The sequence below is a fragment of the Echinops telfairi genome, unplaced genomic scaffold (assembly GCF_000313985.2).
Source record: "Echinops telfairi isolate 266 unplaced genomic scaffold, ASM31398v2 ScPeMD7_25;HRSCAF=90, whole genome shotgun sequence".
NCBI classification, from domain to species: Eukaryota; Metazoa; Chordata; class Mammalia; order Afrosoricida; family Tenrecidae; genus Echinops; species Echinops telfairi.
In genome coordinates, this window is record NW_022103922.1 from 3,144,757 (window position 1) to 3,156,613 (window position 11,857).

Sequence of the window (11,857 nt, forward strand, 5' to 3'; positions counted from 1 at the left end):
GCCCGCCCAAGGGCAGGGGTGGGTGAGCCATTCAGGAAACAAAGATGGCCGCACCCTTGTCAAGAACAAGGGCCACACTGAGAAGCTAGCTAGGTGGCGGGGAGATGGCGTTCCTGCCAGGGAAGGAACAGGGGCCGGTGAGGGGCTGGTACCCCATGCCCTTCAACCACCTTTAGCTCACCAGCCCCTTTCCTGCTTCCAGGTGAGACCAAGCCTCTTCCCGGGCCACCTTTCCTGTCCTCTCTGCCTGGGTGTGGAAGGGACCCAGGTTTGCTGGAAGCGTCTGACATGTTGCATTGGTTACGTGTGGGGAGGGGCGGCTGCTTTGGGCAGTGCCCAGGGAAGAACTGTCTGGGGGGCCATGCCTGGCAGAGACCTGGGGGAGGGAGGGGTAGAGCAAGCAGGGGGAAGAGCATCCAGCAGGAACAGCAGGTGCAGAGGCACAGAGGCAGGAGCAGGCTCAGAGGGCGGAAGGACCCCGAGGAGGCCCTTGGCTGGAACCCCATTGGCAGGTGGGGTCTGGCGAGGGAGGAGGGCACACTTCATAGGCAAGTGAGGGCTTTGCACCTGATCCGTGAGAATCGAGGGGCTCTGGGACAAGGAGGGACACTGGAGGGACATGGGTCCTGGAACCCTAAAGCAGGCACTATACCCCCATTGAGAATAACCCTCAGGGGTCCTCCTTTGGGCCTAGGGGACATGTGCCCTTTGGGACATCTTCAGAGCCCTTGTCTAGCTGTTCTCTGATGCAGTGAGCTATAGGGAGAGGCCGCTTGTCTGTGAAAGCCCCAGATCCATTTGCAGGGTCCCCATGTGGACGAAGCTGCTGACCACTGACCAGGGAGGAGAATGGACTTGCTCTCGATCAGAGAGAGGACACCGGAATGTGGACTCATGAAGATGTAGCAGGCTGCCATCCCGCTCTGACGTGGTTGGACACCGCTGTGGCCCGTCCATTTATGGCCCACTAGGAGAGGACGTGGCCAGCGACTTACCAAGTAGACGTCGAACACCGAGGTGTTGTCGTCCTGAGCATCCGGAGCGTCTGGCTCGGGGGTCAGGTAGATGGTGCCCTCTTCCAAGGTGAACGTCGAGCTGGAAGGTAACCCTTTGCTGGGGAAATAGAGTGGTTGCCATGAGACACCGTCACTGAGACCCTCCCGGTTGTGGCCAAAGAGGCCGAGGCAGGGTGGCTTGGGGTAGACACTAACACATTTCGGAGGAGATACGGTCCCCCTTGCAGATGTGGTACCTGAATTAAAGACCCTGACTTTCATTGCCTCGAGTCAGAATCCATGGAAGCCCATCCTGGGGTTTTTGTCTGCTGAGATGGGATGTATGTGTGCCTTGCCCAGGAGCAGGGGCAGCTGTGGACCAACAGGCCGGCTGCACATCTCTGGATGTCCTTTCTGCGTGCGCACGTGCGCCAGCTTACAGACAGACGCGGGGATCAAGGTGTTTGCTGTTTGCTAAGGCACACAAGGGTGCTACATCTGAGGCCCTCAAACTTCAGTGTGCATCAGACCGATCGAGCGAGGGCCATGCAGAGATCACTGAAGATATGGGTGCTTTAGGGAAGTGTGGTGGGGAGACTAGATGATGCCCGGCAATCAGAAAGAATAGTGTCTGGGGTCTGAAGCCTTCTTTCTCTGAAGACAAGCAGGCGTCGGCCAAGTCCACATGGAAGCAGCACACAGCCCGTGTGACCCGAGGATTGAAAATTATAAAACCCAAGACTGGAAGAGGGAATGGTATTAGAGCTTGAATTTTGAGCACCCAGTTATAGGAAGGCCAGGGATGACCGTGAAAGCCCAGAATCCATTTGCAGGGTTACCACGTGGATGAAGCCACTGCCCACTGCCCACTGCCCATGTGGGTTTCCGAGACGGTAACTGTCCTGGGAGTAGCAAGCCCTAGTCTTTCTAGTTAAGTCATGTGGCTGTTTGGCTTTAAGGCGACTTTGGCAGATATTTTTGGCTTAAGGTTTAAAGGTTATCTGAGGGCAATCACTGTGGGGCTTCAGCCAGCGCCCGGTGCTCCAGAGAGTCTGGGTGGCTGCTTGCAACACCCATCGAGCTAGGGGACCGAGCGGAAGCGCCGGGGACCCTGTGAGGCAGACCAACTGGGATGCCTCATGAAACCAGGACCCTTAGCCTCCCAACAACTCCCTTATGATTTTAATTTTTTAAAATGGTTTCTATTTATCTCCTTCCCAAGAAAGGAAGAGGCAAGGGTATTCGAGAAGTGCTTTCTCTCTTAGTTCACGGCCCTACATGCATAGCGCGTAAAATAAAGCAGAAGTAGCCCTCCCCGGCCCCTATCCCTCTTTGACCCCAGCTCTCCTCTCTAAAGGGGCACGCTTTCCCCAGCGAGGCGGGAGCATCAGGCGAGGACGGAAAGGAAACACAGTCCCTGACGCTCAACCGCAACCGTTTCAGGAGCTAACTTGTGCCCAAGGACGGGGGCTACCGAGGGAAGATGCCCACGCCGCCTTGCGGGCTCCTTTGTGGAAAGCACCCTGGGGAGACTAAGCCTAGCCAATGACCGAGAGAGAGCTTGCCTGAGGCCACCTGTGGAGGGCAAAGGCAGGTTTAAACAGGTTTAGTTTGGAATAAACCTGTGCAGGTAGGAGCTGGAAGCTGAGGAGCAATCCTTTCCACCCATCCTGAGTCCCTCCTCCCCGGGGTGCGGGTAGGGGGGCTTTCCCTGGGCTGGCACAGCCTCCCCCCTAAATTCCCCCTTGCTTCCACTCCGGGCTGGGCTCTTTCCGAGTCTCTAACCTCTTCACAGGCTGCAGGCACGTGAGCAGCCGAGGGCTAAGTTACAAAACTGGTTTCTGACCACTTCCCTCTGCTAACCCAGCAAAGCCGGCTTTTGTCCGTGGGCAGATCGGAAACAATGTTTCACTTTCGCATTCTGTTGGGCTACTTTGAAGGGAAGGCTGATTGCTCCATTCGGTGGATAGCCACCCTCTGGGACAGGGGCGAACTGCCCTTGGGGGTTTCCCAGAAGGTGACTACTTCCCAGAAGGGAGTAGAAAGCCTCATCTTTCTCCTACAGAGTGCCTGGTGGTTCTGAACTGCTGACCTTGCTCTTTAAAGGCCCATTAGGAAAGGTTACACGTTAAGTTACGGAAGAGAACTGTGGCTCTTTCTTCCACAGGAAAGCTTCACGTGGCACATGAGCTATTACCCGGGCCTCAGAACACTTTGCAGGACTGCGCCTGAGCCCACCGCTTCTTAAAATAGCGATGATGTAATTGTTATAATCTGACCATGTTGAGACTTTGTCTCACGTACTTGGGACGTGTTCTCAGGAGGGACCAGTCCCTGGAGAAGGACTTTGTTGTGCTTGCTAGAGTAGAGGGGAAACAAAAAAGAGGGGGGGCCCCGGACGAGATGGAGGGACGCAGTAGCCGTGACAGCGGGCTCGACCCTAACAACTGTGAGGCTGGCGGGGCCCGGGTGGCGTTCTATTGTCGCACACAGAGCATGATGGGCTGAAACAGATGCCACGGCCCTCGATAACGCCTGTGGAGATCGAGACTGAAGAGATTCGACGCAGCCCAAACGCATCCAGAGAGACCGGGACCTTCTCTGGCTAGTGCAGCCCGACCCACGGCGGCCTGGTGTAGGTCAGGGCAGAGTGGGCTCCCTCAGTGTCCATCACCACGCCTTTCCTCTGCTGACCTCACACCCCCAGCTCTTGGATCAGGAGCCAAGTTCACTGGCCTCTTGTGCCATGTGGGACCGACAGAGAACCCTGGTCCCGGCAGAGGAGGGCTGGGAACAGACTTCCATGCTGATGTTCATTTCCCAGCTGCCGCCGCCGCCTTGTTTTCTTTCTGCGCTGTTCACGCTGACCTGGAATCGCCGTCTCATTTCTCTGGCCAAGTGCGTCCTGCCCCCATTTCCGGGCTCACTTCTAAGGTCCTGACTCTCCCCAGGGAGGGGGGCCACAGGCTCAGGGTCTGGAGGGCTTTTTTGGGAGCCTGGGTTGGCGAGCACCCTGCATCCCATGTGGCCTCGGCCCTCTGGACTCAGACTGTTGGGGGCCATTAGGCCTCCCTGGAAACAAGATGCCCAGGAAACTGTTAATCTCCCAAGACCTGCCGGAACCGGTCAGAGACTTCCCTGCTCCGACTCAGAGAGGCCTGGCAGGAATTTCTGAACTGTCATCTGTCACCTGGGGTCGCTATAAACAGGAAGGGGCTTGGTGAGCAGACCCACCAGCCACTCCACGGGAGAAAGACAGTCTCAGAAACGAGGGAGGTGTTCTACCCCATCCTGCAGTGTGGCCGGCAGTCGGAAACAACCCTGGGCAGTGGGTCAGTCAGGGGTGATGTTTCCGTAGCATTCCCACTCCCGGGGACCCGGCTGGACAAAGGCGGACTTGCTCCCTGAGGTTGCCGAGACTGTAGGATCAGACAGCCTCGTCTTTCTCCCAAGGAATGGTTGGTGGTTTTGAACGGCTGACCTTGCAGATAGCAGCCCAATGATTGACCACTATGTCCCTGGGGCCCCTTACTCCATTCACAGGAAAGTAAAACTGGCAAAAAAAAGTCTTCCTCTGAGCCAAGGGTAGAAGTGCCCACTTTTAAAGTTGTTTTTTCCCTTTAATCCCCCTTGTTAACCACTTCACTGACCACTGACAGTGGGTGGGGTCTTCTGATGCCCGTCCAGCACCTCCCAGTCATTTCCGGCTGACTTCCCCTGATGGTCACCGCCTTCCATTCCTCACCCACTGGGGCTTCTACGTGAAATGTAACTGCCAAGCCGTCTCCCACGTACCTCCTGCCACAGCCAAGGGCCCTCGGCGGGCAGGTGACAGGGACACTCTGGTGGCTGAGGGAGTTACCTGCTGGTGGACAGCACTGTCCTTTCCTGTGGAAAATGCTCATTGACGTACAAGGAGGAGGAGGAGATGGTCGTCGCCAAGGAGGACGCTTCGAACAGCGACGGGGTGCTGGGGACCAGGTCGGGGCGGCGCCGGGAGCCTAGGGCTGGTCGGAGGGGAGCAACACACGCCGGTCAGTCTCGGCCTGAGCACCGCTCAGCCCTCGATCACAGCCCAGGCCCCCAGTGTGTGCCACCTAGGCCGCAGAGTGAGCAGCGTGCTAGTTACACTTCTGAGCCGCCCAAGCTGGAATGGAAGAAAGTTTGTACACCGAGGACCGTGTACGCTGAGTCACACAGTGCCTACAGATGGGACCTCGCCAGGGCTCTCTAGAAACAAACCCCCAAACCCATCTAGCAGAGGAATTCGAAGGCCCTCTGTGGGGCTATCAGGTAAGCGGTAAGACCACGAATTGCACGGTCAGGGTTCAAATCCACTGGCTGCTCTGCAGGAGCAAGATGAGGCCATCTGCTCCTATAAAGATTCAGAGCCTCTGAGGCCCTAGTTGTGGTTGTGAGGTGCTCTCTAGTGGACCCTGACCCATAGCAACCTCATGGACGACAGACCAAGACTCTGCCCGGTCAGGCTCCATCCACACAACTGCCCCCAAGCTCGGGCTCCTTATTGGAGCCGCGGTGCCAGTCTATCTCCTGGAGGCCCTTCTACTGCTGCCCTCTCCTTCGTCAATCAGAGGGCTTGTCCCTCTCCAGGGGCTGGTCTCTCCCGACAACATGTTCAAAGTATGTACAAGGCGGAGTCTCGCCACCCCTGCCGCTAAGGCGTGCTCTGACTGGACTTCTCCTAAGACAGATCTTTCTGTTGATCCTTTCAGCAGTGCGTGCTACTCTCAGGATTCTTTTCCAGCCTCACAATCCAAATGCATCGATGATTCTACGGTTTCCTTATTCAGCGTCCCACTTTCACATGCATACGAGGCCATTGAAAAAAGAAAACCACGGCTCGGGTCAGGGGCACCTCAGTCCATGCTGTTTGACACCTTAAAGAGGTCTTGTGCACCAGATTCACCCAGTGCCAGGCGCCCCTTGTTGGATCTCTTGACACCGCTTCCACGAGCAGTGATTGTGGATGCAAGCAAGACACCATCCTCGACAACTTCTCCATCCATCACAATGTCACCAGTTGGTCCAGATGGGAGGACGCTGGTCTTCCTGACAGTGAGCTGTGGTCCGCGCGGAAGGCTCCGGTCCTTGGTCTTCATCAGCAAGGGCTTCAAGTCCTCCTCACTTCCAGCAAGCCAGGCTGTGTCCTCTGCATAACGCAGGCTCAGAAGCCTTCCTCCAGCCCCGATGCCGCACTCTTCTTCACAGACCCCGGCCTCTCTGATGAGCTGCTCAGCACACAGATGGAAGAGTAGGGTGAGAGGACACAACCCCGATGCACACCTTCCCTGACTCTGCACCACACAGCATCCCCTTGTTCTGGTCACACAACTGCCTCGTGACCCACGTACAAGCTCCTCATGAGCACGATGAAGTGTTCTGGAATCCCCATTCTTATCTAAGTTATCCTGTTTACTGTGGTCCCCATGGTCAAATGCCTTTGCTTAGTCAATGAAACACAGGTAAGTGTCTTTCTGGTGTTCTCCGCTTTGCGCCAAGCCCCCTCTGATATCAGCATGGATGCCCCGTGTTCCACGCCCTCTTCTGAATCCGGCCTGTTCTGGCGGCTCCCTGTCGAGGTGCTGCTGCAGCCGTGGGCGGGTGGTCTTCAGCAAGCCTCAAGAGGGCTGCTGTGAGTCAGGATTGACCGGATGGCGGCGGCAGGACACAGCATGACTGACCATTCAGAAGATGATGAGATCGCTCCCAGGGAATCCTGGGGCTCAGATGGAAAGGATTGCTGGCCTGGGAGGGAACCAGGGGCCCCTCTCTTCTCCTGACGATGACACGCATGCGTCTCTGGTTTCCCAGTTTGGATGCAAGAACCCAGATGCTTTAAGGGCCAGTGACTTGGCGAGGGTGGGGGCTCTTGAAAGATAAAGTCCCGCAGGTGTGGAAGGACCGAGGGGCCCACCCGGCAGTAAGTCTTGGCCCCACGGAGAATGGTGAGCATCAGCTCATCTTGACGTGCAGTGGGAGAGCCTCTCTCAAAGCTGGCATCCAGTGGCTGTTCTTCAGCCATCAGAGCAGCCCACTGCTCCGCGGGAGACCAGTCTAATTCATGCTTTAGGAGCCACATGCTCAGAGATTTTTAGGTGCTGCTGGGTCACTGTTGGACTGCCGGCTCTGAGGTTGGTGGTTCAGCCCCAACAGCTGTGTCTTGGGAGAGAGGGGGCTATCTGCTCGGGTGAAGATTTCCAGCCTTGGGAACCCTACAGAGGGCCTGCCAGAAGACAGAGAACTCAGTCTGGGAAGAAGTCCAGCCGGAAGGTTCCTTAGAAGCGAGGCTTGGTCTCCCGTACTTTGGAGATGAAGAGAGACCAGTCCCTGGAAAGGAGCACCATGCTGGTCAACCAGAAGGCCAGCGAAGAGGAGGAGCACCTGGAGGGGCATGGAGGGCACCGTGGCTCACACATCACACGGCCAGCGATGCGGGTCTGGGTGGGTCCACTCTGTTGTGCGCAGGGTCACCGTGAGCCAGAACGGAACCTTTGCAAGAATTCCAAAACCCAAACCCACTGCCGTGGAGGCAGCCCTGACCCACAGCGACCCTCTAGCACACAGGAGAGCGGCCCGGAGGGTCTCTGGGGCTCCCACGGAAGACGGTGGCTCTGAGTTTCTCCCTGGAGCAGCTGGAGAATTCCAGCTGCCAGCCCTTACATAGCATTCCTGGCGCTTAGCCTTTTGCACCAGGACCAGGCTCTGCCCAAAGAACGGAGCAGCAGTAAAAAAGCCTCAACTGTCACCTCTCCCTTATCCGATGAAACTCAAAGCACCAGACCAGACCATCCGTCATGGATCCGATGCTCACACACGGTGATCCAACAAGACGGGGACTGCTCCCATGGGATTCCGCGATTGTCACTCTAAAGGGGCAGACGGCCTCATTGTTTACCTGAGGGGTGGCTGCTGGCTTCAAACTGTGGACCTTGCAGTTAGCAGCAGCCCCACCCCCCACCCCCCCAAACACACACAATGGACTCCTTCATCAGGGACTCCTTTAAGAAGCAGACTGGGCAGCGTCCCTCCTACTTGTTGTCCTGCTGAGTGGCCCAGCTGGGGGTAAGGGAGAGAGCCAATAGGTCAGCCGGCATGGGAAAAATACATGAGCATCCAGTAGGTTTGAACTACCAACCTTGCAATTAGCAGCTCACACGTAACCACTAGGCCACCCCGATAGCTAATAAGTCAAGTCTAGGCAGTAGCCAAGGACAACCAGAAAACCCCAATCCTTAAAAAAAGATACTATTTGAAAAGGCCAATGGATGGATTGTGTCGTTATAATGCTAAGAGAGCTTCAGGGGGAGCTTCCAGAGGAAGGCTAGGAAGACAGGCCTGGCCACTGGCTTATGAGAATCAACCAATTAAAGACAACCCTCTTATCCCAGGGGGATCCAACCCAGCATCGTGTTCCTTTGTGCATGTTGGGGCGGGTGGTGGGGTGGTGGGGTGTCACTGCGACTACATGACCGCTAATAACTCCAACAACACTTCCGTATCCACCCAGGGAACCAACCCACCCAGCAGGGAGGAAAGGATCAAATTCCATGGAAACTCCCCAGCCAGCGAGAGAACTCCTGGTTACACGGCCCGTCCATGTGCACACAGGCGTGCATGCACCTGTGCGTGTGTACCCTGACACGCACAGACCAGGTCTCAGTGCAAAAACTGTGCCCCGTGTCTGACCTTGGGTGCTTTTCTGCTGGCTGTGTTTTCTGTGGCCACCGGCACTCGCGCACACGCCGCCAGAGGGCTTCCCCTTCTGCGCGGCGTCTCTCTCACCTTCTTCATCGAGGCTGCTGAAGCTCTGCCCTTCGCTCAGTAGGTCCCGCCTCCTGTCCTTCCACTCCTGGCTGAAGGAGGACACGATCTCCTGGGAGGCTGCCTTCAGGGCGGCGATGGAGTTGCACCGTTTCTTGGACGGGGAGGCCTTCACAGCTGGACCAGCAGGAAAGGGAGACAGAGATGCTGCTGTGAGACCACGCCCCTACCTTCTCTGGGTGCAAACACCCAGTCACTCGCCGTCCCCAGCACCCGCTATGTGTGCATCGGCGCCTGCTCAGCACCCTTCTCTGAGCTGCTCCACCACTCACCACCCCAGGTGGCTCACCAAACCTCTCCAGTTGCTGTGGTCGGCTACATCCCACACAGATAGTTCCTTGAAGAGCACACTGCTCCAGGCAGGCAGACTTGATGAACTACTAGGGCAGCCGAGTGGGTTACAGATTGAGCTGGTGACCGCCAGGTTGGTGGTTCAAAGCTACCAGCCGCTGCACGGGAGAAACATGAGGCTGTTGCCTCTTGTAAAGTCTTACAGTCTCGGAAACCCAAAGGGGCAGTTTGCGTCTGTCCGAGAGGGTCACTGTGGGGTGGTGGGCTTCACTATTGGTTCCAGTAAGACTTCAGGGGCTTGGTTTTGGTTCCTGGTGGGGTGGGGAACACCCAGTGGAGAGCATCAACACCAGCTCACGTCCCACGCTTCGCCACAGAGAAGCAGTTCCAGCCATCGCTGGGGCAGTGATATCATCTCCTGTCAACTTGAGGTAGCGATGGAGTCTAGCTTGTCAACCTGGTCACAGCTTGATGACCTCATTTAGAGGCTCAATGGAGATAAATAGCTCACTGGAAGCCAGACACACACTCTCTCTGCTTCGTCTCCCTGAGAGACATTCCTGTTGACAAGCCACATGGAGCTTTGCTGATAGAGCCAGAGCCTTGGAGCAGCAAGAACCACGTGGTGACTCACACCAGCTCTGAGATGCTTCCACCACCACTAGATCCACAAGACCTTCCACCCACTGGCCTGTGATCTTCATTAATTAGGTTTTATTGCATCTGTTGTGAGTCTGAAGAGGAATTTATAGACTACCATTGGACATATGGGCTAATATCAGACTCATGGACTTGATCTGTGCTGGGATGTTTCGTAATATACAATTGCCCTTTGATATTAAGCTCTTTCTTATACACATGTGTGTATCTGGTTTGTTTCTGTAGTTGACCCAGCCTAACACAGTCACCTAAGCGATGGGTTAATTCAATGTTGCACCAAAGATAGCCGGTGAGCTTTTCAGCTGATAATTTTGTGGGCCTGTGAATGATGTTTCTGATATCCCGGCAGTGCCCCAGTGAAGGTGACAGCCCCGGAAACCCTATGGGGGCGCTCCCCTCAGTTGCTTGGGGCCCCTGAGGGCACTCACCAGCCACAGAGAAGACAGGGTGGGAGCAGGCTTCAAGGCAGCGGCGGGGGCAGGGCCCACGCAGAAGGCTAGAGGGCTGACTCCCAGGGGAGTTCAGAAGCCGAGCTGGGACGCAGCACGATGGGACGGGACGCCCTTTACTGTCCTAGTACATCTAGTGGGCGCTGTCTGTTGGCTGGGAAGGGTGTTCACGGCAGACTGCGGCTGTGGCTGGAGGTGCTGTGGAGCCGGAGCTGACTCTCAGTGACCCCATGTACGGCAGAAGGGACCAGCCATCGCCACCAGGGCCATGCATGTGCCCACTGTCCCAGCGACTGTGTCCGTCCCCCTAGGGGTCCGTGCTGGCTCATAGCCACCCTGTTGCATGGGGCAGAGCTGCCCCTTTGGGTACCCGAGACCCCAACTCTTGAGGGCAGTAGGAAGCCTCATCTTTTTCTCTTGAAGGGACTGGCGGCTTCAAACTGCTGACCTTGTGGCTCGCAGCCCGACGCGTGGCCACTGTCCACCAGGGCTCCTTCTGTCTGCCCACAGCCATGCCTGACTTGGGCTTACGTTCTCCCTCCGGCTGCAGGCTGGGAACGATGCGGGGGTGGGGGTGGATGGAAGACACAGCACTGCCCGGGGCTCCCAGGTGTCTGCAGCAGCACCACAGACACGACGGCCCAGTCTCAGAGCGCGGACAAGGACACAGAGGTCCCAGGCAGTGGATGCCGCAGGGCACCAGCACGCTTGACTTGGGGACGCTGAGTGGACGGCAGTGGTCTTGCGGGGGCAGTTGGAGGTCAGTCGCACACTCACTGCGTGCCGGCCTTCAACCTTCCTTCGACGGTGTTTGTGAGGATGCTGGACACCCGTGAAGCGCCGGGGGACAGTGAGGTGACCAGGTACTGGCCCATTCCCGTGAACCGTCTGAAGTGCCCTCACATGGACAGGTGTGCACCGCAGACCATTTCAGCCAGCTGCGCCCTCAACCTTTAGACAATGGTACTCCCACATACCCAACCAGGATTCTGTATGTCCCCTGAGACAGTGGTACTCCCACATACCCAACCAGGATTCGGTATGTCTGGACATTCAGACGGTCTCTAATTTTCCTTCCCCGTGCTGAACAGGGGCCTAAGGAACAGAGCACCCATCAATTTTCAGCCAGACTTGCTTAGCTGTAATCGCAAGTAAGTATCACCCTGGGGAAATAAATAGTTCCAACTTTTACAGTTAGGAAAAAAAACACCTCGCCAAGCTGCCGGTAGAAAGCTCGGCAGTGAAGTGTCATGACAAAGTAGCATTGCTGAAAAACAGAACGAGGCTGTGGGGCGACTGTAGCTATGTACAGCCATTATGGAAATCAATCTGGCGATTTCTAAAACAGACCCTACCATATGGCCCAGCAATCCCCCTACTGGGCATCTGCCCAAAGAAGTGGTGGTGGGGTGTCACTGCGACTACATGACCGCTAATAACCCCAACAACACTTCCGTATCCACCCAGGGAACCAACCCACCCAGCAGGGAGGAAAGGATCAAATTCCATGGAAACTCCCCAGCCAGCGAGAGAACTCCTGGTTACACGGCCCGTCCATGTGCACACAGGCATGCATGCACCTGTGCGTGTGTACCCTGACACGCACAGACCAGGTCTCAG

At 56.5% G+C, this 11,857-nt stretch overlaps 1 protein-coding gene across 2 annotated transcripts in view; it reads right to left on the reverse strand.

Moving 5' to 3' along the window:
- Nucleotides 1–704: 704 nt before the first annotated feature.
- The window catches only part of PIP5K1B (phosphatidylinositol-4-phosphate 5-kinase type 1 beta), a 63,368-nt gene continuing 52,215 nt past the window's right edge, over nucleotides 705–11,857 (reverse strand). For both annotated transcript variants that reach the window (XM_045289327.1, XM_045289328.1), the window contains 3 exons: nucleotides 8,799–8,954; nucleotides 4,858–5,002; nucleotides 705–1,113 (listed from right to left, as the gene is read on the reverse strand). In XM_045289327.1, the coding sequence (XP_045145262.1) occupies nucleotides 720–1,113; nucleotides 4,858–5,002; nucleotides 8,799–8,954 (695 nt within the window). In that variant the 3' untranslated portion in view covers nucleotides 705–719. The remainder of the gene's footprint in view (nucleotides 1,114–4,857; nucleotides 5,003–8,798; nucleotides 8,955–11,857) is intronic.